The 27,923-nt window shown below is 35.2% G+C and overlaps 1 protein-coding gene across 1 annotated transcript in view; it reads right to left on the bottom strand.

Moving 5' to 3' along the window:
* Mms19 (MMS19 nucleotide excision repair protein) overlaps positions 1 to 26,530 on the bottom strand; it is a 78,195-nt gene extending 51,665 nt beyond the window's left edge. The window contains exons 1-6 of the mRNA XM_081762579.1: positions 26,372 to 26,530; positions 20,089 to 20,327; positions 16,823 to 16,967; positions 11,372 to 11,559; positions 2,376 to 2,537; positions 60 to 276 (exon numbers count right to left, since the gene is read on the bottom strand). Of these exons, the coding sequence (XP_081618705.1) occupies positions 60 to 276; positions 2,376 to 2,537; positions 11,372 to 11,559; positions 16,823 to 16,967; positions 20,089 to 20,327; positions 26,372 to 26,507 (1,087 nt within the window). The 5' untranslated portion in view covers positions 26,508 to 26,530. The remainder of the gene's footprint in view (positions 1 to 59; positions 277 to 2,375; positions 2,538 to 11,371; positions 11,560 to 16,822; positions 16,968 to 20,088; positions 20,328 to 26,371) is intronic.
* Between the last annotated feature and the right edge of the window lie 1,393 nt (positions 26,531 to 27,923).

The raw sequence follows: 27,923 nt of genomic DNA, 5'->3' as shown, positions 1-27,923 counted from the left end.
AAGGTTCTATAACAGAAATTAATACTAAATATTCACAATAAAATAATCATACAACTGACCAGCAACAATTTGAGTAAGAAATGCTTCGAGAGGATGCTCCTGCCCAGCTTTCACCGGAACAACTGCAAATGCTCGCACCAGTTCTGTAAGACTTGATAATGCTACATTCTTGACATCTTCATCAAAACCGGAGAACACCTCTCTCTGGATGGCACTCCATATATTGCTTATATGAGGTTTCAATGCGGCTAAGTCAAATGCTTTACATGCAGATTCCTAAAATATTGAATCACAACGAAAAATCAATATAACTTCTTACAAAGTTGAAGAAATTTAGAAATTCACAATTAACTTAGGATTATATTACTATTAGTTACCGTATCTCTATAATTTTCTACCAGGAAAATGCCACGGTAACATTTTCAATAGTCGAAAAACTTTTATTTTAGTTTTACGTTGAAATTCTTCTCGTTATGTTTGATGTGCCTGGTTTTAATTAAAGTATTCTTCGACTCTTATGAATTAAAACTGCTACTTAAATTCGACTCCTCTGGTTACAAAACTGATTATCACTACCATTGGAGGTCTTCTGTTTTCCTGGTGAGTGCCAGAAAATCCAGTGTATGAAATTTTGGAGCAAAGATCACTCTTAAATGTCTTTGATCTCTTTAGAAGACAGCTGAATACCAGTACTTAGGATTTTCAAAACTCTTTCTCATATAGTGTCAATTATAATAGAAAATATATATATATATATATATATATATATATATTTGCTGAGCAAGACGAAATTTTATTTCTGTTGTATACGTCCTCAGGCTGGATTTTGTGTTTCTGTGTGTTAAAGTCTTATTAGGATAAAGTGAAAATTTTGTTTTGTTTTGGGTTAATTAAAAGTAGGAGGTTCAAAGTAATAGCAAGATTTTTTAAAATTAAATTCAGTTATATACAATGATACTTCGTTAAATCTCATTTGTTTACTTGGATATATGCGCTGTTGCCCTTGTGAAATTTTATCTAGCATTAAACAAAAAACGTTTCAATAGTAATTATTATGGAATTGTAAAACTCACTAAATTAGCAACTACTAGCACAACGAGAGCACTCATTTAGTCAAGTGACCAAACAAAATAATGTCAGCAAATTTTTACAAGGGCTGGAAAGAAATTACTCGTAACACTGTCGCCACATTGCATATAAACACATGAGGGAGTTGCTATTTTCAGTACGTATAGCGAAAAGGCAATACCGCTCGTGGAGTGTTTGGATACAGAGACAGAGTTGTGAAGTTAGTGTGAAATCGGACGACGCTAAAGCTTTGTTTTCGAAGTTAGAACAGCGTACATGGATAAAGATTGTGGTGGCACGTGGCAAAAATGTCAGGGAATCTCTTGGCACGTGGCAAAAATGTCAGGGAATCTCTTGAGGATCTCCAGGAAGCCTGTGGATCTGAGCTAACGGCGAAGGAGTTAGCCGCAGAGGTAGGACGAACGCGCACACAACAGTATTCCATGTGTTGAATCCACGCACCAAAATTGCATCGCGTTAGGTGTCTCATCACCTTACAGAGATTCAAAACTGGACACGTTACACTTCTGCAAGTGACTATTTGGCGCGTTACAAGGATGGATTCGTGTTCCGGAACCAAATGCTCGCCATGAATGAAGCCTAGGTACGATTATATGTGCCACAATAGAACCAACAATCCAATGAGTGACGCCATCCAGGATCCTCCAAGTCAAAAAACAAGCCCCAACAACCCACGAATCTGAAAACGACAGTCAGTAGTGTATGACGTGCAGAGTGTCATACTCTATTATGCTGTTCCTCCATGTCAAGACAGTGAATAGGGCGTAATATCGCTGGAATTTTTCACATTATCTTCATCCTGCTTTGTGAACGAACTAGCGACATTTCCAAGCACAACCACCCACTTGTTATGTGACAATTTTATTATCACAATGCTGCTCTTGCGTGCCATTCAGTCCAACGGTGGGGTCCTTGAATATCCCCCATATTCCTCTGATATGGAGCATGCGGCTTTGATCTCGAAGGACGTCAGAGAACAGCAGTTTTCCACCAGAGAGGGAGATTTGCGCTCTGCCATGAACATCACTAAAATCAGGTCTACTACTGGTGTCCCGCACCTTTCGCTAGTGTATAACGGATCATAAATTTGGTACGTTGAAGGCATGTAAACATTTATACATTTTACAATAAGCGTTACTTTTTTATGAATGTATTGCCATTTTTTCCCAACTTTTGTACATCTATCAATGTATATATGTATTCTTTAAATGGGTGACCAAATTATTTAAGTGGCTAACTTAGAATGCTTCACAGTTAAACTTACCAGAAAAATATGTAAAACGTACCAGAAGTTTCAAGGAATCCATTTTTGCAGTCTTTAAAGTGGAATCCAATTTCTCTAAAAGAAGGTTCAGGCAGAAATCACTGAATTCAGGAGATGCAACTAAACACTTCTTCAAGCCTTCAGCTAAATCATCTCGACTTACACTATGTTTTTCACCAGGTGGCTGAAAGTAAAATGTAAAAGAGAAAGTCTTAAATACCCAAGCCTCTCAAAAATAAATTTACAAAATCAGTATTATAATGGCAAAAATCCGCTACCTAATATTGCATACGTATTTACTACTGAAAGATGTCAACATTTGAATATAAAAATTTGTATGCTTGTACGTGATGGTACAGGCCATCCAATTATAACCGACGTAACAATCTTACAAATATTACCAAAATAATATTTTGAGTTGAGTTGAGTTGATTTTAGTTTAGCGTCCCTTTCAGCAGCGAGGCTATATGAGACGTGGACCTACTGATTAACGTGGAATCCGAACATGAGCTCCCGCCGGGAATCGAACCCGGGTCTCCCACGCCAAAGGCGCGTACGCTAACCGCTTAGCCACGAGGGAGCTCTAAAATAATATTTTATCGCTATTACCAAAGTAAGATTATTGGACACTCACAAGAAAAATAAAATCATTCACAATTGCTACAAAGAAATCCTCTAGCTATATTAAGACAAAAATTATTGTCCTATACAGTCCGCTGACTGGAGCAAATTAAGAGTAGAAACCATTGTGAGTATCCTTCATTCACCTGTTAATTAAATTAAATCTAATTGTTAAGGAAATAAGTTCAATACTTAATTCGATCAACGGTGGCTGGTGCCCTCGCAGAAATGTTATATCAAATAAGGATTTCAAATGATACAAAAGACTTGATCAATCTGTGTCTATTCCCATTTATTGCTTCAAGTGCTCCCCCAACAATCAGATAATGTTAAGAATCTGACTTCTTGGATGAAGCAAAGAATTCGCCTTAATAAAATCCACTGGCCTGGGACATTTAAAAACGGTTTTTTACAACCATGGTCTTAATTCGTCGAACAGGTGCAAAATTTCGTACAAAAAATATGCGATGTGATATAGCTTAGTTGTAACAAATATATACTAATAAAAGCTCTTTTTATTTTATTTTTTTAAGCAAACCTTGGTTGAAACTGCAGAAGAAAACTCTTGAAGACGTAATCAACAAAGTAAATGTTTCCCTTGTCTCCTTAATAATTAGATAAAAATGCATAAATTACTATCTTTAAATTAAATCTACTTTGAACTGTCAGTTATATACTCTAAACTAAGAAAAGTGGTTAATAAATGGACAAATCACTGATTTAAATCGGATGATCTATTGCTGAATCTTTAAATCAATGCAAATATTATTTAAAATAGAAATAAGTGTAATATTTCTAAGCATTCTATTACACGAATTGTATGTAAATTCTAAACTATTTTTTCAGACTAAAAGAAATGGAGTTAAGTAGGTAGCTGACTCTCCTTACCATTCCAAGCTTAAGTTAAATGTTGACAAGAAAATACGCTATATCATGAAGTACTGTTTATTTCATTCAGTGGTTATAAACCAAATCTCCGAAACCGCTGAACAAGAGTAATTTTAACAGGATTTTCTCCTTAAGCCCTAGATATGGTTAAGACAGAATTTTGAGAAATTCTACTCCTGAGGAAATGAAAGAGGGGTTAACATTTTTTTTCTTCGTCAAATTTTTGATAGTGTTGAGTCTAGAAATTTAAAACAATTTGTAAATATGTTTCTTGTTAATCCTTATGCTGCTGGAAAGAGAAGTTCTGTAAAATTCGTTCATTATTATTACATGTTTGTCTTCAACCATTGACCACATAATTTTGTATGTATTATGGATTTTTTTTTGATACACATGATTCTAATGTTTCATTTAGTTGCATTAAGTTTGAAGGCTACGTGGAAAAAAAATTACAATTACGTACGTGTTTCTTTTGAGCTGTTGGGCACAAAAAGATTAAATTGAATACATGTGGACTCTTTGCTTCAGATAATACGAATATATCATTCACTTTCACAGATTAAATATAGGTAAAGCAGATGGAGGGCACGGAAAGAAAAAACGCAGTTACACATCTCTGGGCTGGGAAGATGAAGTCTATCATCTTACTGTGAAACAGTTTGTACATATTAACGGATCTGACGGAAGAGAAAGGTCTAAATGACACATTGAAAACAAAAGACCGGCAACCGCAACACGTGTTGTACAGTGGAGGGCCAAACTTACGTGTCTTGTATGAAATGCTTTTAGATTTTTTTTGTTCATCCCCGTATATATATTACATTATTACCAGATATTGCTTGCCATATAACCGCTAGACCAAACTTCGGGAATTTCCCTAATTTCGATCCGTCCAATAGTTTAATTTCGGTGAAAGACATAGGAGTTTCCCGATCTCCGTTTTCGGAATGTGTAATTTAGTTTCTCTGTGTTACGTTCTGTTGGTTATCTGCATTCTTAACCTTTAAACAAACATTGACGCAACTGCTGCGTCGGGGTTTTAACCTCAATAGCTCAGCTTCTAATTAAGGTAGGAAGATAAGTTTGGTACCAATTTATTTCCGAAGGATGCAGTTTTCCTCCGGTGTGCATTTTATGTATGTGAAAGTACCACAGTGGAGGTGGGAGCAGGAAAAAGTCGTGTTATTTGTTTTCTTTTAACAGGTTCTTGGGATCCCATTCCCCCCTTAGGGGTACTCATAAAAATTGGTATGTGAAACTATGAAGTAGACCACTACATGATATCTTACTGTATTTGTACTTCTTGCTTATGTGGGGGAGTAGGGAGGGGGCAAATTTTCTTTTTTTCTTTTTTTACTTAAATTACATTTACTTTTACAACAAACATCAATAGCTCTGCCTCTAATTAAGCTAGAAAAATGTTTTGCTACCAACGTATTTCTGAGGGATGAAGCTTTCCTAGTATGCATTTTATGTATGTGGGGGGAGTTACCACGGCCGAGGGAGAGGGTGAAGTTCGTTTATTTTATTTTTTCATCAGGTTTTGGAGACCACTCTTCACCCTTCTGGCACACCCATAATAATTGGTATGTGAAATAATCAAGTAGTCTCCTACATGATAATAACCTGTATGTGTACTTGTTGCTTATAGAGGAGGCTGGGGGGGGGGGGGGAAGCAAATTTGGCTAATTGACATTTATTTTCAGGACAGTTCCATATAGACAAGATAGCTTTCACTAAATTGGTCTAGAAGCATAATTCTTGTTCCTATATATGATGCATGACGCAAAAATGATTTGCGTATGGACGTGGTGTGTGTGTGTGTGGGGGAGAGAATGTCACATTCAATGATTTTTTTCTGCGCGTAATGTCTTTTTGAGAATATTCATTACTCTTTGTATTGCATCAATGGCTACCATTTTTTATATTATTGTCACAAGTGTCTGGCTTACACTTGTCAGCGTAGGGTGAATGCAAGGGTTGCCAAGGCTCCGCAAAGTCACTTTTTTCATATTTTTTATGATTTTTTTTTTGTTTCTTCTTCTACAAATATGGCGGGAACTGCACGGATGTTACCTCGTTGGAATGTATGCTCTATAAGTTTTTCAACGGTGTATGAATCATGACTCTGTGATAATTAGGGGAATCACCATGGCCGCCAACGCGAAAGTCTGCAACAGCCCTTCGAAACTGATATAGAGGGAGTTTTTATAGGAATTCCGTTATGTATTTTTATCTCGCTTTGTAATGCAGCAATAGCTACAATTTTTTGTATCATTGTCACAAGTGTCTGGCCTACACATTAGCATCATTTTGTCAGCATAAGGTGACTGCAAGGGTTGCCAGAACCCCGCAAAATCAGTTTTCATTTTTTTTTTTTTTTTATGTGTGTGTGTATATGTTTCTTATTCTTCTACGAATATGGCAGGAATTGCATGAATGTTACCTCGTTGGAATTTGTGCTTTAGTAAGATTTCCAACGGCGTGTGAATCATGACTGTGATAATTAGGAGGGTCACCAGAGCCCCAAACGTGAGAGTCTATGATTTTGTTAAAAGCCTTGGCAGGCGTCTTTAAAGGTTAACTGTGTTTTTATCCAGTAGACACTAATCATTGTTAGTTATCCATGTTGCAGATAGAAAAGAATCTTGAAAACTGCTTAGTTATAATGTGTCATTTGATCCTTGTAGGCTAGTCATTGTTTTTTTCTTTGAGTTGTATTGTATTTATCAAAGTATTTCTTATAGCTTATGATATGAGAACTGTTCATTATTATGGAAATATGACTAAACAATACTCAAGTTTTAAATTTGTAATCTGGATTTTAGAATAGTGTATAGTGTGTCTAACCTTCGTTATTCATGAGCAATTTCAGCTCGACGATCTGGTACAAATTGTGGTATCTCATTTCGGCTGCCATGAGATTTACTTCTTGAATCTGTAACAGTAGTGATTCATCTTCTTATCGAACAGGTGTTTCTTTAATGGCATGTTCAGCTGTTCTAATGACACATGTCACTCGAGTTTCCCATGAAACATCCTGTCCCTTTTTTTTTTTTGTGATCTCCACTTTAGTTCTATTTCTGGCAAAATACCCACTGCTCTTCGTTAAACAGGATGCCTACTACATACTGTCGTATAGCAGTACGCTCCAAATATGGCGAATTATCTACTAAGAGTGTGAAATTTTCCTGCTACACATGGTCCAACAGACTGACTTAGCAACCATAATACTTTTGCGAAACTTTGGTAGTCCCAGCGATAGATCGTGTTTGTGTCGTATTCTGTAGGAGTTTGGTTGCAAACTGATGTTACGCGGTGCAGTTTTGCAGTGTCACTCTCTTGCCGCAGTTCTTTGACCTGAAAGATTTTATGGAAGCTTTTTTCGATTAAATTTCTCGTTCTTATGTCAGTTTCGTTTTATGTGTAGTGTATTACACAGAATATTCGATATTTCACAACAGCAATCCCTTTTCTTGTTGCAATTGTCGTCTGTCTGACTTGCTTCCTTTTGTTTGCCATTCTTCTCCAGAATAAGTGTGAACACGTGGATTTTATGGCGAATGTGCTACTATTATCAACTTACAGACAGACAAGAATATAAAGAATATAGCGATTGTTTAATATTACGCCACTTAAAAACTACATATTACATACTATATTAAGTGCGATTAACTATGTGCACATGTAATCAGAATACATGCCCTACGCAATAACATTTGAGAGTTGTTTGATAACTTCACATATCAGCAGACATATTTGGAAGTTGTGTTTATTGTAGAATAGCAAAACAACAAGTATTTTCAAAAGAACATAATGTAACCGCACAACAGTAAAATTATTGCTTTGATTTTTTTTTATTATACCATGGACCAACAAACCATAAAACTTTCCTGGGGGATTTTTCTGTACTGGGAATCTGTCATAATATAACGAATGAGAAAATCCACTAGAAAAATTTTGTATCACTTGTTTTCTATACAAAAATAAAACGGAACACTGACACAAAGTCATACTCGTACTTCCATGAAAATCAATTATTATGAACCATGTGAAGACTACAAAATACGTATTTCCTCTGCTGCTATTTCATGGATCAAGACGAAATCCTCAGTTTAAGTTGAACATAAAATGGGACACACAAATACATTTTATTATTCATGTAGTGTCATGTTTAATACAACTATGGTATAATTTGGAACGATTATTTGTAATATTAAATAAATAAATAAATTCATAAAGGTAATTCATAGCCAGAAACTTGAGTATGTAAAAATAAAAACAGACAGGAATATAGAAAGAAAAAAGAACAGGTGACGTATGGAAGTAAAAAGAGAAAGTACGTAGTCTTGTTATATATATAAATACTGAGTTTGGAAATCTCTTACAACTCTCAATCTCACTCTTCATTGTTTGGATATTGGCTGAACGCACGTCAACCACCACTATGATCTTCCTACCTGGAATAACGTAAGTTATCCTTTCAAATATTTCTGGCTAGATACTTTGGTTTAGACCTGGCTGATAGTGTTAGGATGGTTTTCCCGACAGGCATATATTTCATCTGTTCATTATTACATTTGCTCAATTCTGATATTTCACTATTACTAGCGACTATAAATGTGTTTTGTATTCGTTGTAAATTAGTTATAGATTGTTAAGATTCATCTTGTATAATGGCTCCTAAACAGACAAAGTTAAACGCATTCTTGTTGTTTGAATGTGTTTAATATGTGTAGATTTCTGTATGAGCTAATAGCACTTACCTAATGACAGGAATGAATATTCCCATAAATTGTGCTTTAAAGTAGCTATACACAGAATCTGTTAATTGTGTTGTTGTTTAATATCGTACAATAAAACTGTTAGGTAACATTCCTTAACCCTTTCATTACAAACCAGAGGGATATATTCAAAATATTCATATTCTTATAGTCTTAACATTCAAGAGTAAAACCAACTTTTTTTTATTGTACGAAACAGTAGTTTGCAGTGTTGCCACGTAATAACTGTACATTGACACAGTCATACGCATACTTCCATCGAAATCAACTATTATGAACCCTGTGAAGAATATATAATACATGTTTCTTCTGCTGCTATTTGAAGGATCACGACGAAATTTTCAGTTTAAGTTGAACATAAAGGAGAGCACATAAATACATTTTATTCTTCACCTAGTTTGCAGTGTTGCCACATAATAACTAAAAGAATCTCGAGAAGGGACTTCTTTAGGGAAATTTTCTTTTTTTATTTTTCCTTTATACGAAGAAATGTCTCGTTCATTACGTAAACTGAAAGCCTACACTCTTACAAATCGATCTAGGTATAACTTGTTCCAGTGTTGCACTGACGGTCGTAATCTTGACACAAAGTCGTACTTGCACTTTCATGAAAATCTATTATTATGAACTCTGTGAAAATAATAAAAAACATATTTTCAATGCTGTTATTTGATGGATCAAGATGAAATTTTCAGTCTAAGTTGAACGTAAAATAAGACACAAAAATGCATTTTATTATTCACCTAGTTTGCAGTGTTGCCACGTAATAATTAAAAGAATCTCGAGAAGGGACTTTTTAAGGGACATTTTCTTAAATATCACTCAATTACTTTTCCTTTGTACGCAGAAATGTCGCGTTCATTACGTAAACTGAAACCTACACTTTTACAAATCGATTGAGGTATAACTTGTTCCAGTGTTGCACTAACAGTCTGATCTACAGTCATTTAAAGAGATAGCATCGAAGTCTAAATATACACGGGTGCTAAAGGGTTAAGGACCCAGGACCCTCGTGTTGCACTTATATACTGACCAACAACTATTTTTTGGTTCTAAGGGCACTAAGGAACATTTCTAGTATGGTGGCAAAAGTTCCCAAATGGTGGTGGTGGAGTTACCCCCTTGACTCTTGGTCTATAATGGTATCTTACAACATGGATCTTATGCACTATCGAAGTTTCAAGTCTGTAGCCTTGCGTTGATCAATATATATCTAAAGTAGTTTATTGTCTAATACTATGATCATGATATGATGGATTTCGAATGAATAGGAACAAAGTTACAAGGGATTGAAAATTTTACGTTTTTCAAAAGTCTTTATCTCGAAAATATGCTTAGGTAAATACCTCATCTAATCATAGAGTTGGTTTTCAATAGATGCACAAATCATAATTTGATATCTTAAACCGTTCTAAGGATATGACGAACATTCGTAGGGTCTGCAACACTACTTAAAACTATGTTATTCCAATAACTTGTCATAATTATCCCTATTGAAAGCTATTTTTGGGATATTATAGAAGCAAAAGAAACAACCGTTTTTAAAAAGCTCCCATAAATAAGCTATCTTAAGCAATACAGCAATTTTTACAATTTTTCGTTATCTCCGGAATGGTCTGAGATATCAAATTGTTGCAAACGATATTATGACATTTGTCTATTAAAAGCGATCTACGTAATTGGATGTGATATTTATTTAAGCACTTTTACGAAAGAAAGTCCTTTGAAGAAAGCCAAATTTTCTATTCATTTCAATTTAGTTTCTACTTGTTCGAAATATTTCATATGGTGATCGTAGCATTCGATACTAAGATACTTTCATGTACATTATCCCGTCCGTTTCATTTACATTCTCACTGTTATAGAACACTCCAAAATTTGTTTGTTTTGGAATGTTTGTGATACTGTAGTGTCTTTAGTTTGCGACACTGCATAACAAGTACGGTATTGTGAGTTTCCGTTTAATATGTAGATTTGAAATATACAATAACCTGATGTAGTGCTATTTGACTAACTTAATATGTGACTATTCTACTAATTTAATATGTAGTGCTGTTTGGGTTGGAAACATTTTTAATCTCTTTGTATTGCAGCCTATCAAACAATGTCCTCCTATTGACAGTTGCATCGTACGAAATTTCAGTTATATATATATATATATATATATATATATATATATATATATATATATATATATTAGTTTCAAAGTTGGAAGAAATTATCAAGATAAATGGTTCACTCTGTAAAGATTACAGAGAAAATATCTATAAAAGGATAATAATCACTGCAATTGAGAGTTGAGTTTATTTGTATTTTGTTTATTTACCTAAAATGTGATTTTTGTACCATCAGCAACAATATTTTCTACTACTGAAACCACTAACGTTAATGAGTACGGAACTAACTCGGTACTGTAAGGCGTCTGAATTCTATCCATAATTCCTTTTTCTTATTCTATTCATAATTCCTTTAAAAAAAAAATAAAATAAACAAGTCTCTGTCTTCTGCTACCCCACATAAATACATCCAAATTAAAAACACAGGCGTTTCCTTTGCCATTTCATATACCTAGACAAACTTTCTAACAATAATACTACATACAGACTGAATATGCATGTAATGGAACGAAAATGTTTTCATTGAACTGATATGAAAGAAAGAATGTTAATTAGGTCTTCAATAAAACATAATTAAAAACAAATTAGAAATATAAAAATTCTCTTACCGGCGTAAAATCTACAGGGAAGTAACATGACATTACTTCGAACATTTCTTCTGCAAGATGACTCAATTGCACAGAACTTACGAAGTTCGGAAGAATATCAAAAAGAAGCATCAAATTCCGAGGGTCTCGTTCGCTATCCATCATTTGAATTACTCCCAATACGAGATCAAGACCCATGCTTTCGATATCTGAAATAAAACAATGCATTTTGTACTTTCCCAAGTTCCATAAAATCCATATTTCATAGTTAAGAAACGACTGTTAAAATCATCAATTGCTTTTGTTCATTCAAGATGGTAACAATTTAGTGTGTGTTTCACGTACATAAATTAGAATATAGGGGGGACCGGAAAGTAATGTCGCTTTTTGACAGTTAATGCAAACAGATAAATTGTGAACAAGTTTTTATTTTTAATCAATCATGTAATCACCTTCGTTATCAATAACATTTTGCCATCTAGTGTGCAAATTTTCAATGCCGGATCGATAAAACTTCTACTCCCACCCTAAGTCATTAACTTTTACCAGCCGGTTATTCTTGTGTAGTGCGGTCTTGCATTATCGTGTTGCAGAATAACGCTTTTTCTGTTGACAATCACTGGCAACGTTTCAATTAAAGATTACTGTACATGATCCAATTGTTCACAGTAAGGATCTGCATTCACAGTTTGTCCAGGATGCAGAATTTCAAACTGAACGACCCTGTGAATACTCCATCAATCACATAAAAGCACTTTTTGGGAAGTTAACCTGGCTTAGCTGTACTGCATCGCGAGTCATTCGGAGAGAGCCACTGCCTTTTGCGTTTTGGATTATCATATAGAACCCATTTTTCATCTCCCGTGATCAAGTAATCGAAAACGATTCTGTATTGTGCCACTAAAGTAATAAGTTACATGTGTTGGACCGGTTACTTTGTTTTCTTTGGATAGATTATGCGGGACCAAAACACCTGTTCTGTTAACCTTCCCAATCTGCTGCAAATGTTCTTGAACAGTCGACCAAGGTTGGTTAAGAGCGTGTGACTGTTTCTTGATTGTCTAACACGGATTTGCTTCCACTTCCGCCCTTAACATGTCATTGTCGAAAGCTGTTGGCTTTCCTGATCGAAACGAGTCGGAAAGATCAAAACCACTGGATTTGAACCTCGCAAACCACCATTGACATTTACAAACTTCTAATGCACTTGGATACACAGTGCACAAATGTTCTTGGTAGAACTGTTGCATTACTACCCTTGCGAAACTCAAACAGCATACAGTGCCGGATATGGATCTCTTCTGGTATTTGGCTGGCTATTTCACCATCTAAGTCACTCTAACCGACAAGTATATTCGGCATGACTTTGAAGTACACAATAAGCTGCTAAAAGACCAACGAATATCGACATGTGGAAAAATAATATTACTTTCCGGGCCCCCAAATTCAAATGTGCGAACTAATTTTAAAATTCGCCTTTCTTTTGAATTTTTCTACATAATCTAATTAACTGAGACGTAAGATGCAAATCTGTTTCTCGCAGCCAAAACTGGCAAATTCATCTCATTTCACAGAAAACGTACCACTCGTTACCCCGCCCCCCTTCCCAAAGTAACCTCTGCATGATCTCTCTCTTAGATTTGTTACATCTGAAAACAATAGATCCACTCAATCGTTTGTCCGAAATAGATTATTCATCCATGTTTTACTGCGATCAATATAATCACTTTATGTTCTATTTGGAATTCGTGCAGGTGAACGGTAGACTCGTATTTCCTAAAAGAAAGCTACTACATATCAAATTTAATGCTCTGTCCACTAGGAGTACATAAGTATCTCTGCCTTAACTCCGGCTTTCTTCGTTAAGACAAATAATAGCACGTTAGTATTCTCTAAAACAAAAATATCCAGACACAAAAAGTCTTGTACTGTCCCTCCTATGATTCAAAAAGTTACTTCTAACAGGTCTAAATAATTACTCCCGAGATAAGAAATTTCACACATGTTATGTCCAGCTGGTCAAAATCCATTTTCAAGTCACATTTTTAATGTCCTTTCTTAGCAAGCACCCATAAGTCAAAGAATAACAATCCAGCTAAGCTTTCGATCGAAGAGTTGTCAAAGTAGAGTAACATTCAATCAACTAAGTGGCATTTCCCTCTTATATTTGCATTGCAACCAGCAGTTAATATTTTGCGACCCCTGACCTTTCTTTCTCCCTTTGGTTCCGCCAAGTTAAAATCATGCAAGTGAACGACAGCCATATTCTCTGAAATAAAAAGTCCCTATATACAGAATTTCATACCCTTGACAGTCCAAAGAAACTATAACAACTATAATTTTCTCTTTCTCCTTTTCTCTTCATGAGATATTTATATTTTAAATATTAAAAAGCATACACTATACTAAATATACGTCCAGTTTTTCAAAAGTAGCATGTAAAATAGACAAAACAATATTTTAATTCACTTTATAAACACTTCTTCAAGGTGGAATTTCTCAAAAACTCCGTATTACAAGATAAGAAAAAAGTTCTTGCCGTTTTTGACACCCCATTAATCATGCACTCAGAGAGAGGAAACGAATGATCCACGTAAATGACAACCGGGAGTTAGTTTGAGCATCGACCTTTAGTAATACAGGCAAGTTGCGTACACACAGCAGTCATAGCTGGTCCATTGTCGAAAAATGAATGTATCGAAGCAGTTTGTTCGCGTGTGTTTGTTTGTTGTATGACTTTAAATTGGGTCTGTCAGCTGCTGCATTAAGTCGCCACATATGCCAGACATTTGGGGAGAATTCTAGAGTAAACGAACGCACCGCCAAACATTGGTTTGAGAAATTCCGTCCGAAGATGTAAGCCTTTCGGATGAACCTCACAGTGGACGACCACATGTGTTGGATAACGAGGTCCTGAAAGCACACATTGAGGAAGACAGTAGTCTAATGTATTATAAACTTGCGGAATGGTTCCATGTTTCCGTTGAAAAACAGTCAGACAGCACCTGTACGGGATAGGGAAGTCATGCAAGTTAAGTAAATGCGTACCCTACACATTCAGCATCTGAACAGACCCATCTTGGATCGCTTGCTCACTGGTGACGAAAAATGGGTCCTTTGCGAGACTCCCAAGCGTACTAGGCATTGGTTCTTGCCACGTGACCCTGTTCCTCATACCTCAAGACCACCTCTGCACCCATAAAGGTTATGCTCTCTGTATAATGCAATTGTTGCAAGTGGAGAATTACGAATTCCTTTTACCTGATTAGACCATCAGTGCTGACCTCTACTCTCAGCAGTTGCGAAAGGTGAAGTATACATTGCGGCAGAAAGAACCGGCATTGGTGAATCGCAAGGGTATGCTGTTCCTGCACGTCAGCAATTTGGATAGGATACACTGTGCCATGTACCATATTCACCGGGCCTTGCGCCAACAGAAACTTCCACCAGACATCACTTATCAATCATGAATCATTCCATATAACGGCAGAGCTCCTTCGTGGCTATATGATTAGAGAATATGTCATCGGCGATTCCAGGTGGTAGTTCATGTGGTTCGGATCCCATGTTAAACTGTAGGTCTACGTGTCATATAGTATTGGTACTGAAAGAGATACAAACTTCTAATCTAATCCAACAATCGATATAACGACAATTAATTTGGAATCTGTGTACTTTTGTTTCACAGAATATGATTTATCATTCACTTGCAAAAATTCAACGGGAAGTACATGAGAGCTGAGGGGTCCATGAATACTGACTACAGTGAAACGTGACAATTTTCAATATATATTAAGTGAAATTACCGTTTTTAAGTATTTAAAAAAATAACTAAGTTTTATCTTTTGAAAAAACATCAATCATATTGCAATTCTAAGATTCATTTCATGAACGGTTAATGATTTTGCATAAAACTTTAAACGGTTTGCGGTGAATCTCCAGTTTCTGAGTGTGAAAAAATAAGTAAGCTGTTTCTTGAACCCGTGAAAAAGTTATTTAGGGGTCTCTTTCAGATAATTAGGGGTTAAGAATTTCCACCATACGAAGAGAATTAACCTTTTTCGGGTAAGAAGCGATTTCACTTAGTCTTACTTTCGAAGAAATTTATTTAGAAGAAAGAAGAGGATAAACTGAAGGTTTTGCCTAAATATTTCCACGAAATCGGTTGGATATATCGTTTTCTACTAAACAGTGATTTAAGTCGGTCAAGTATACAAAAATTTATTTAGAGATCTAATGAAAAGATCCATTTTAGAGCTGTAATTTGTACTACGGATTTCCATTTAAATAGAATGAAGTTACCATTTTAAGAAGCGAGAAAGTGATATAACTAGGAATAGACTTCAAGAAATGTTCCTTACGGGTATCTGAAATATCAAATTTCGCTAAGACCCAAGGATTTGGCATAACATTTTCTCAAATAAAAAATTTTCTGTTTCTTAGTGCGAAAAAAAAAAAAAAAAAAAAAAAAACTAAATTCGTAATTTAACGCGCATGAAAACTGAGCAATAAAATATTGGGAAAGGTTATATATGGAATAATTTGGGAAATTTATTCTAAATTCACTATTATTCAGCAATCTTATCTGTTGTCGCGCATAGAACAGGTACTTCTGTTAGTTGGTACAGACATTCACAAATACTACGAAGCAAAGTTTCGATAGTCATACATTTAAAAACCAGCATTATTTTACCAATATTATGATCAAAAACGTTTATCTCTGAACTTATCATTTTCGATCAGAATGTATACATGATCTGTACCCAACGCAAAGTTATTTTTCTTTATGTGAATTGGATACTCATTTTCACTAACACATTTGCATTTATCTTTTTCATAAGCAATTAACACTATGATGAACAACTGACCAACCTTTGCACCGCTGGTTTTTAATGTATATGTATTAATTAAATTTAATATTTCAATCCACACTGGATCTTTCTCAAGATCAACTGTTTTTCTTTACTGGAATTCTATTATTTTTGCCCATTTAATTGTCTAATTTATTGTAATGTCCTATGAAAAACTGACACCACAAAGTATTCTGATAAAAAAAAAAAAAAAAAAATTAAAAAATATTAACATTACTCTTTATAACTGTCGACACAATAAATCAAGCAACTGAATAATAAATCACAAAATTGAATGAACAAATAATGGACTTTCAGTAAAGCACAGACCTTGGGAAAACTCCCAGTGCACTCAAATATTGTGATTACTTAATACATAGACATTCTTGTGTAATATTTAATCTACAGCTTTTATTAAGTAAAATTATGACGAGTTTACGACTATATTTCAGACTAAATATTTCAATCATAAAAAGTTCATTCGTTTTGCTTTTAGAACTTCATTTACTCATTGTGAATAGAAAAATTCAATGTTCGAAACACATATGAAAAGCGTTTTGTGCAAACAGGAAAAGCTCTATAATACAATTAAGAAGGCTTAATATTAGAAATCACATGTTACCTCTCCGCCTGGTTTCAAAAAAAGTACGGAAAATTAAATATACTGTTCTTCTATCTTCTTGAGCAAGCGACTGACAACTAACTTCTTGAAATATGCCATGTAGAAGTTGTGTCGGTGCACTGTTAGGGAGGTGGACCATTTTTGCCTGAAAATAAGAATACTTTTGTAGTTATCAATGTATGCTTGTTTCAACGACACGGGAAGATTTCGTACATTATAACATTAATGATTTTGAAATATTTATGTAACCACTTTTCACATTCAAGTCATGTTATTGACACTAACCAGAAAACAAATATGGCAAAGCCAACTGACAACAATGGATTTCTACTAATAATTTCAGTTCAATTTGATATATCACCCATTTCTCTTATTATTTAAAATTTTCGACCTCGATTTCACATAACCACTTTCAAGATGGTAGTCCAAGCAACATGTATCAATTGATAGGTGTACGGTTTTTACTTCTAAAACGGTTTGAAACAGACTGTATAATGATAATCTTTACTGCAACCATTTCTCTCACTAATTTATAAACTTACAAACAAAACCGATGACAAAATGAATTTTTGGCACAAATTCAATACGATTTATACCATGTCTCCTTCCTACTCAAAATTTCGATCTCCATTCAGCATTAATCAATATCCACTATCATCCAATTTCTAGAACTGTTTTCAAGCGGAAAGGATGTTTTATGACATGACAAAAAAAAAAAAAAAATCTTTCAGTTTAACGTCCCACAATTATGCCTTTAAGGCTAAAGGAGACGGATGATTAACCCAAGTGAACGATGATAAAAGAATTGGTGGAATATGGGAGGAAACTGGAATACCTCGAGACGCATATCAATATTTAATATTTAGCAATGACTTATTTGTAAATACATCTTACTTTAAAAATTCCGAACAGACCTTTTGTCTTCCTCAACAGCTTCGAATTCTTCGGAAGTGAATACTTCGGTGTCTTCTAATTTACTCACAATAACTCAACTTCGATTTCTAATATTAAATTGTTAGTTATAAAAATAATAATAATTTAAAAACTAACTTGCAATTCTTCATTTTTTACCTGTGCACTACAGATGACAACGCACGGTAGTGTTACTCATTCATAAGACGTTATTATGCTTGCAGTAGAAATTTGCAAAGTCGCTAAGGATGGCGCCTTGTAGGAGCCTTCGGTATTTTTAAATTAAGACGTACTTAGAGCAGTCATCTCTAAATACTATGCACCGTGGAGTTCTGCGTTATGTAATCTTCCTCATTCAACAACTTAATCATCTATTTTTGAGGCATATATTTTCTGTCTGTTTCCAAAGTCCAACTTTCACATCCATTTCGCACAGTAAAAACCAAGAACAAACCAAATTAAGAAAAACATCCTTGGAAACAAAATCTTAAGTCAGGCAACGATTTTCTTTAAGGTCGAGGGGAAACTTATAAAGCAATAAATGCTGATATAAAATAATTAGCGAAATGGTGAACAGGCTTATCCACTACAAAACAAACTTTGTATGACCAAAGTTCGAAATAACGAACTGGCGTCGAGATAAACTATTACTAATCTACCGTTATCCACAGTACTTGGCAAATTAGGTAAACAAACCTATTTGAAATGCAAAATACAAAAATACAATATACTTATAAGAAGTGTGTTTAAAATACAAAATATATATTTCAAATACATTTGCAAAATATAAAATAGGTATCACTAATTTTATCAAACCGCTTTTCGGCTTACATCCAAGAGAAATTGTCCATTTGGACACGAAACCGGGACTAATTGGTCATAAATGCGATTGCCGACTCACTCACGAAGGACTCCTGATAAAAATACGTTGTACTGATCTTTACATAGGCCTACTTGTTAATATAATTGTCAAGAGTTATTTCAGAAGGACAAAAAGATAAACAGTTACACAAGTAAAAACATTATACAGAACCATATATAAATCGGGAAACTCCCGCCTTAGCCATTGGGAAAATCCTGTTATTACTTTAAATGTATTTGTACGTAAAATTTTACGGTCAACGTATCATAATCACTACGCTAAAACTGAGGTATTAAATTACAAATTTGGTATGTAGATATCATTCAATAAAATTAAAACCAAGTCAAATCCAAGCTAATGTTGGAAGCTACGAAGGCAGTTGATAAATTTTGCCAATTTTTATCAATATATTTAAGCAACCTTGGCTTCTTTATAAAACAACAGGCATTCATTCAAGTAGAAATATATATAATTTGGTTTCATTTCGTATGTTTAGGCTTAAAATCCTTATGAAATATCAAGGTTATCACGAAGACTTTCGCTCAAAAGGACACCTCGAATCGTTACTTAGTTTACACTTGAAAGATGGGTTGTGGTTCGACCGAGAATTGAACACGGGACCCCTTGATTAAAAGGTGAAAAGTAGATAAACGTAATGCGGATGGCTTGATATGTGGAAAAATCACCATGAAGTTCACACGATTTAAAGCATTTTTCGTTCTTTATTTTTTTGGTTTAAACCAGTTTTTTTTTTTTTGAAAAAAAAAAAAAAAAAAAAAGACAGCTGGTTTAAACCAGCCAACCTTGATTTTTAACATCTATTTCTTTGCAAATCGGCAATAATATTGATCTAATAGGGCGCTAATACCTTTTCGGAGCGACGCATGTTTACTCATTTCCAATACTTTTCCTTTCTTCTTGATCGTTGGGTGCCCCCATGATATCAGCCCCCGGGGTGACCGCCCCGCTCGCCTCCCCGTAGCTACGGCTCTGGTATTCGTCGAGAAATTCCAAATTGTTATCTTTAACAGTGGGAATTCTCAGAGCAAGGCACGCATAATTTAACTCACTCTTACGTTTTGAAGCTTCATTAAGCTATCAAAATAAGAATTCCACTTTGTACAACAAGGTATTGGGGGAGACACACCAACAATATCTTTCAAAACTTCGCTTAAAACTTTCGGGGATTTCGACTGCAAGTTCCGCAAAAGCAGGCAATCTACAATGGTGCCGCCACGTAATGTTAGAACTGGTAGTTTCTAGTATACTGTGTGTAGGTTCGTAAACTGCGTAACATTTTATTGCCAAGATCAGACCTATTTTGTATATTATGGAAAATAAAATATACTATAAAACCTATTTCAAATATAAAATATAAAATAGTTTTTGAAAAGGTATTTAAAATATAAAGTGCAAAATGGTATTTTGTATTTTAAATAGGTCCCAGCACTGGTTATCCATCACACATAGTCAATGGTGGTAAAGTACTCACGATTGCCAAGATCCCTTGAAGCGCACTGGGAATGATGGAATGATGATCTTTAAGACGGTTGCATAGAAAACTGCTTATGAATTCTAGTTCTCGCTCTAGTAAGAAATCTACCGGAAGCTCCTTAAGTATACCGACAAGGATCCGTATGCCTTGTTCACGGACTTTTGGTTCCTTGTTTGTTACTATATCAGTCAGATTTTCTACTGCAGCGAACAACTGCATCCTTCCAGAGGTGATATCTGTAAAACAATAACAGCAGTTAAGTACAACTCCTGCTCCTACAGACACATTGACAATAAATGGAATATTTCATTAAATACATCAATCTTTGTCCTTTCACATATTCAACCTATTATATTCACCATACCATCAAACTCCATTATTTATTTTATAATCTATGCACAGTCATGGTCAAAACTACTACAAGAGACTGAAATTCAATTAACCTCGAAAAATGAAATTTCTCTCGATTATACTCTTTTGACTACAGGAGATGATAATTACTAAAAGTGAATGATCATAAAACATTGATAGAATGAGAATGTGACAGGAAATGGGAGAGTCCCGAGTAAACCAACGGGCACAATGTAGTCCACCACAAACTCTCATGACCAATCAGGATCCCTCGCAGCACTAAAGGTGAGACTCTACCAGTGAACCATTGTGCTCCCAATTACAGACATCGGAACGGCTAATAATATTGAAAAAAGTTACTTTGTTGACTAAATCATGTTTTAAAAAAATATAAAAAAGGTGACTTTGTAAAGTAATCAGTCTCTGATAAGATACTTTGCAAATTAACTCAGTCATTTAGAGGTTAAAAAATGTAACAGTTTTTTTAAAATATTTTTTTAGTGATTTACTCCTACCAAGATGCAAGTTAAGATCAGAAATATAAGTTTAAATACTTCTTTGAAACTTTCTTACATTACTTCAATATGGCGTTTCCAAAAGTTACTCGTAAAATCCGGACGTCGTCCACTAAATCGTGGTTAACTAAAGGCATTAAAATTTCTAAAAGTAACCTATTTAGATATAATAGATTACTCAAAATAAATACATCACTTCCTCACAGCTTTCGAAATTATATTTTTAAGTACAGGAAAATATACAGAAGAGTAATTAAAACAGCTAAATTACTATCAAATAGCTCCATAATACTTAATTCTACTAATAAAGCTAAAACTATGTGGAAAATCTTAAATGGTAGAACAAACAACAAAAAGAGCGACTTTGAGTATGTTAAAGTTGGGGACGAAATTATTAAAGAACCTAAGCGGATTGCAGATGTCTTCAATGATTATTTTCTAGATAGTGTACCATTACCTGACCCCATACAAGCGAGTTATGACGACTCGATGAAATTTCAAATGCATTCACATACGATCTTTTTAATTCCAGCAATAGTACAGGAGTTACGGAAAATATTGAGTAAGATATCTAATTCGGGATCTTCAGGTTTTGATGAAGTTCCAGTGACTGTTATTAAATTTTGTTTTCCTTTCATTGTAAATCATCTCTGTTATTTAGTTAACCTATCGCTTGAGAAAGGATGTTTTCCATCAGTGTTAAAAGTGGCAAAAGTAATTTCTCTCCATAAAAAGGGGAGTATGCATGATGTAAGAAATTATCGCCCAGTCTCCATTCTTTCCACGTTTTCAAAAATTTTTGAATATGTGATGAAGTCACAACTCTGCAATTTTTTGAAGTCATGTAACTTACTATCACCATCACAACATGGCTTCCAAAATAAGAAAAGTATTGAAACAGCCTTGTTTGATTACATGTCCAATATAGCTCTTGAATTAAAAAACAGTAAATATGTTGTTGGCCTATTCATCGACTTATCCAAAGCTTTTGATACAATTGGGATACTTCGCTCATTAGGGATCACGATTTATGGACACCTTTGGGATACTTCGCTCATTAGGGATCACGATTTATGGACACCTTTGGGATAATTCGCTCATTAGGGATCACGATTTATAACACTGTTTGGTACGGATTCCATGTTTACCAGTACGTTCTTATGTGTTACAAGTGCAGACTTCATAATACATATTCTCGCGTCTTACAAATGTTACACGTAAGATCCAAATATATTCCGATTTTTTTAGAAGTTCTTTCGATATCAGAATTCACATTGCCTTAGTAAATTTTCCAAAAGAGAGTCTCCATACAATGAATAGCATCCAGTCTTTTTTATGCTATACGTCCAGAAGCACATCAATCTGAACGCATATTATCAATCTGTACTCACTATTCGGCCATGTGCCATGGTAATAACAGTCTAGAACGTCTTCAAGGAATCTTTTGAAACTAGATTTTTTCTATTTAAATTGACGGACTAGGTCTATTTTGAGTGCAGGTCAAGCTTAGGTACACCACTCGAAATAACTGTTGAAAAACTATAATTCTTTCACTCACTCGAAATAATTGTTGAAAAATTAATTCTTTCACTAATTAACTCCTTGTTGTTCTCCAAAAGATCTACACTGGGCGACATGACACTACCGTACTTAGAACAGACAAAATTCAAAGGAGCCACCATAAGTAACTGTCGAAAAATTACAATTAATTTACGATTTGCAAATAAAGCATCCGAAAGTGTGGCATAAAAACGACAGTGCAAAATACACAAACCAACCTGGGTTAGGTGGCCACTTAAATGAACTAATGCCATCTAACCGAGGCAAGACAGGGCAAAGCTGGAAAGCCCGCGCAGTAAGGCTTACAAAACATGCGCGTCGGCGATGTTGGGCATACGTGTAACCGATGGTAGTGCAAACAAGTGTTTTCGCAATGATACGAGTTCCAATAGCAGCTGTAATTGTTACACATCAGTAACGCTACACTTGTAAACATAAAATACTGCTTTTGCAAACTATGCAGAAATACTGTGAAAAGTGGTATCAAATACAGACTCTTTAACCCGGGAACGATCGACAGGTGAGCTCACAAACTTGAGGCGCCGTCTAGCTGTCTCTTGATGTGTCTTGAGAGTGAGAGTCAAGTGTAACCTTGTCATTCTCTTCTCTTGGAGTAGCACTGGCCTTATAAATGTGACTATGCGTCATTTGTGAGCGCCACGCTCACCTGTCGACCGACGGCATGAGTGATTTTTCCGAGATCATGGACAACAACAAAGAGCAGATTCAGCTACAGCTTGCGAAAAAAACTGTCAGTAACTGCTGGAAGTGTAATAGGTGACATCAAGACAGTGGTGAAACATGGAGTAGAACAGCTTTTTATGCAAATACCTACTGTATGTAACAAGGGACATAAATAAAGTGTTTACACTAAGATATTTATATTTTGAATTTCATTAGAAATTTCCAACTCAAAATATAAATGGTATGAAAACATGAAGAGCATATATTGAAAACTCGCTCTAATTACCGTATGTAAATATTTTTTTAGAATATATGTGATCCTCATGTGATAATGATAATAAAAATGTAATTTTATGAGACAATGATAATCAACTAATTGTGTAGTTTATGGGATAACAGGAATTGATTTCATAAAAACTTTGAAAATAAAAATAGTTATAACTTATAAGAAATGGTTTTATACAAACCCATAATAATTTTATTTTCTATTTTATTTTAATAATAATAAATCGCAAAATGTCACAAATAGAAATGTGTGCAAAATAAATCCCATATAAAGTCATAAGCAGCTATAGCAACGATTATCTTGTAAGTGAGCGCCGCGCTCACCTGTCGACCGCTCGCGTCACAAATCAACACTCGACCAATCCCGGGTTAATATATACTCATTTATTTTATCCATCGCAAGGGATTTGTAATGATTATTGGGTCAGTGAGGGTAATTATGAAGCAGATTTCACAGTTTTTCCACGTTACTCAGCTTACAATAGTTTTGAAAGCAGTTAACCTAGGCAGCAGTTTATAGTGTCAATAGAGTACCAATTTGCTGCCACGGAATTTCCTATCATCTCATAATTTTCCTCCAAAAGGGTAATTATGAGCACTTGCTGTCCTCAGCTTTCCGTATCTGATATTGAGGTATGAATGAGTCAAAGAAGTCTTTGTGAGACAAAGAAGTTTTGTTATTTTGTGTTTAATACATAAATATACACATATTTATACAAATATTTGACCAAATTACAATAATATAACTAACAAAGAAAATGGAAATAGCTACTGATCTTATTCTTACATTTTTGTGAGCTGACTATAATAGGTTTATAGAGTAACAGCCTATATTAGATAGTTTTAAGTTATAACACAAGCTTATGAAACAAATTTAGACCAAGTTCTAGGCTGTTCACTAAAACAACTTAGACTAGTTCTATTTCTTTATGTTTAATTTATTGATACTCAGCCTACCTATTTTCAACAAAATAATGTAGGTCTACAACTTTGAAAGTTACTAAGAAACAAGATTATAGGACTACATAAACGACAGAATACAGCTTTACATACTAGGATACAGGGAGAGATTTCAGTTATTTCTCAAATATACATTAACCCTTAACCAGGCCCGCTCTTTCATTCACCGTTAGTAAGCGCGTGGGAGTAATTTTACCTCAATGTTATTTTACTTTTGTAATTTAAGTACTGTTCAGATTTATTGGCAAACAAATTTATGGTATTACACAGCCTCTTAGCAGCCACTTAAAATAGGTTTTGATATATATGAGATAACAATGAAATAAAAAAATAAATAAATAAAAATCTAACCCAGTCATCGGAGGAGCGCGACCGGTAGCAAGGAGGTGCATCAGCGACGGTAGGTACGCACATATACGAGGATGGGTCCGAATAAAACGCCTTATGTGTGGATTTCGGGGAGATAATAAATGGTATTTTAAAAAGTATCAAAAAAATTAAATTATTTTAGGTTAGATTATATCTTCAAACCACAGGCGCGTAAATCATAACAAGTGTACCTCTCCACCATATAGTCCTTTCCGCATCCACATATAGTGCCACTTACACCAAAGACAATCAACAACAACTACATTCTTAACTTCAACTATCCCCCCCCCCCTGAGCTTCACTCACTCTTCCTCACAAACCAAAAAAAATTAAGTGACCCACTACATTTCCTAAAATGGGTCCGGCAATACAACACTTAACCCGTATTTAACTCAATTTTGCAAAATATAGTGTGCCTAAACTTCACCAACACCTTATTCTGTAACATTACTCCGGACACGGTAGCTTAGTAGTAGAGAGCGTGAGGTCCCTGGCTTGATACCCGGCCGTGCTTTCTTTCCTCCCAGTTTGTCATTCCATCAATTCATCCAATATCATTTATTTGTCTTAATCTGAGTTTCCCTTAGCCTAAAAGCGCATGATCATGGGATAAGATTTAACTAACTTTACAATGAGAATTAGTTCAAAATTTAGGGAAGTTCAAAACAAACCTAACTTTAAGTCGTGCAGTTTTACTGTACGGATCCATAGTATAAGTATAAGTAGGAGTAGGAGTACGGGTAGCACGAGTAGGAACGGGTTAGAAGCCCCGCAGAGGTTCGTTGGGTTCTGTTCGATATAAAATGGGCAAAGTAAAGACTTCCCACATTTTTCCGTGCATTTTACAATCTATAGATCCTAATAGTAAAACTGCACCCATTAAGTTAACCCGTTTCTACCCCTACCCTCTTATCTTACTCTACTATACCCTTTTAAAACGGCCCTACTTATCAATGCGCAGCTGGAGCGGATATTGTAAAGTTTACCCAAACATTTCATTTCATTTTCCCGATCTTTGCACCACTCCCCTATAGCCCCTTCGCTGCTCCGTAACTCTTTACTTGGGGCAAGGCAGTGATATCCTGTGAGTATATAGTATTGCCGAACGAGCGTCAGCGAGCGAAGGTGGGTTAGAGCCCCGCAGGGCACGTTGTTTTGTCTTCTTTCTTGGAAACCGTAACTATAATTGCGGGAACCGGTTCAGATGAATTGGTTATTGTCACTGCTTTGCCTAAAGAAAAAATTGCCCGCTGCTCTAACCTTCTATGGTATCAACCTACCTTCGCACTTCGATCCCATTTCGCGGTATGTTACGAACGGGAACCCTCATAGAATCATGCCAAAGAGATTTTGTAAGTTTTAACAAAAATAAACGAAAGATATCGGAAATAAATGTGAATTGAGAGATTTCATACCTAATTCCGCAACATAAAACATTTCAAAAATAATACAAAGGTGGATTTTATAATTTCGTGAGGTCAAATTGTTTACATAAATTTGCACGTTGACGTTGAAATTACTGGTGTGACAAAACTATATTAATTATTTATTATTACCTGCCGCAAGACGCTGACATCCTGCACCAAATGCCTCTTCATCCCCCTCACTATTAAATATATCTTCGACTATCTTCTCCATATTTTCATCAGGGTAGAATCGGCTGGAGCACGGACAGACTATCTTCGAAAGCATAAAATCTCGAATGAGAAATTACGAGAATCGACCTATCGAAAAAAAAATTAATTAGAAAAATTTGAGCCTTTTTTGCTAAATCGCCCATACACTAGAATTTGTTAACATAAAATTGATATAAAATTAGAAATGGTTGTGTCAAATTCGGTTTGGCCTTTCAAAAGTCCTTCTTTGACTGTCTTGTGTCCTGACATGAAAAAGGGTTAACTGCTATATTGCACCCCATGGTCGAGATATATGATATTTAGAAAATTGGTCCATATGAATTGGAGAATTTATTTTGCTTTGTGAGGAAGAGTAGGTGAGTCCGGTGAGGGGAATATTCGAAGTTAAGACAAAGGTTAGGATATAGTATACATGAAGCTGCATCAGTTTCCGAAGGAGCAGGACGCTCATACTTTTAGGGATTATTCATTGAGTATGTACGAACTTGCAAAGGGTGTAACAAAGCGACTTTTATTTACTTATCGAGCGATATTGCGCGCAGGTTTATCTTTGGCGCACCACTTGGAACAATTGTTAAAAAAAATTCTAAATTTCTGTCTCCTAAATGATTTGCGCTGAGCGACATGAAAATATCTCATTTGCCATACTTAAAATTCAAGAGGTCATCAAAAGTAGCTGTAGTTGAACAATTACAATTTTTTTACGATTTGCGTATAAATATGGCGTCCAGATGTATAGCATAAAAACTATACTGCAAAAAGCAAATAAACCTGTGCTAGGTGGCCATTAAAAACCACAAATTATATCTAAGGAATTCAGCAGGGCGAAGCTTGGCGGTCCGAACGCTTAACGAGGGAATGCGTCCGAGTAGAGCAGGCGCGTCAGCGACGGTGGGTTTACGTGTAAGCGAGGTTAGTGAAAACAAATAGATATTGGCAATAATCCGAGTGTCAATGGCAATTATCATGGTTCCATATTATTGGCGCTCCACTTGTAAACATAAAATACAGCTTCTATACATTGTGCAGAAATACACCGCCGGTAAAACATAGTATCTAATATAGTTATCTTTCGTATGCACTCATTAATTTTACCCACCGTAAAACACATGTAAATATTTTACACTAATAACCCTACATTTGTAAACGTAAAATATTGGTGTATTGCGTTGCATTTAATTCTTTTGCCTACGTGGGCGGCTTTAGGATTTTTTGGGTACACCCGCTCTCTCTCTTATGGATACATACAGGGTGCGAATTGGCGGGGGGGATGCCAGGGATTTCCCCCCTTGACAAAAATCTTTCCCCCCCTGGAGAAGAAAAATTTTATCCCTGGCAGGGATAACTTTTTCCCCTCTGGAGTATTTTTAAATGGACATGAAGATAGAAAAAGGGAACAATTCTTACTTTGCGTAACTAACCTAAATATTGCTTGAGTGAAAATTTATGAAACATCTCACATCTCAACTGT

The sequence above is a fragment of the Thermobia domestica genome, chromosome 1 (assembly GCF_964235325.1).
Source record: "Thermobia domestica chromosome 1, izTheDome1.hap1.1, whole genome shotgun sequence".
NCBI classification, from domain to species: domain Eukaryota; kingdom Metazoa; phylum Arthropoda; class Insecta; order Zygentoma; family Lepismatidae; genus Thermobia; species Thermobia domestica.
Note: the sequence above shows the minus strand (reverse complement) of the source record. Positions and strands in the feature narration are given on the sequence as shown.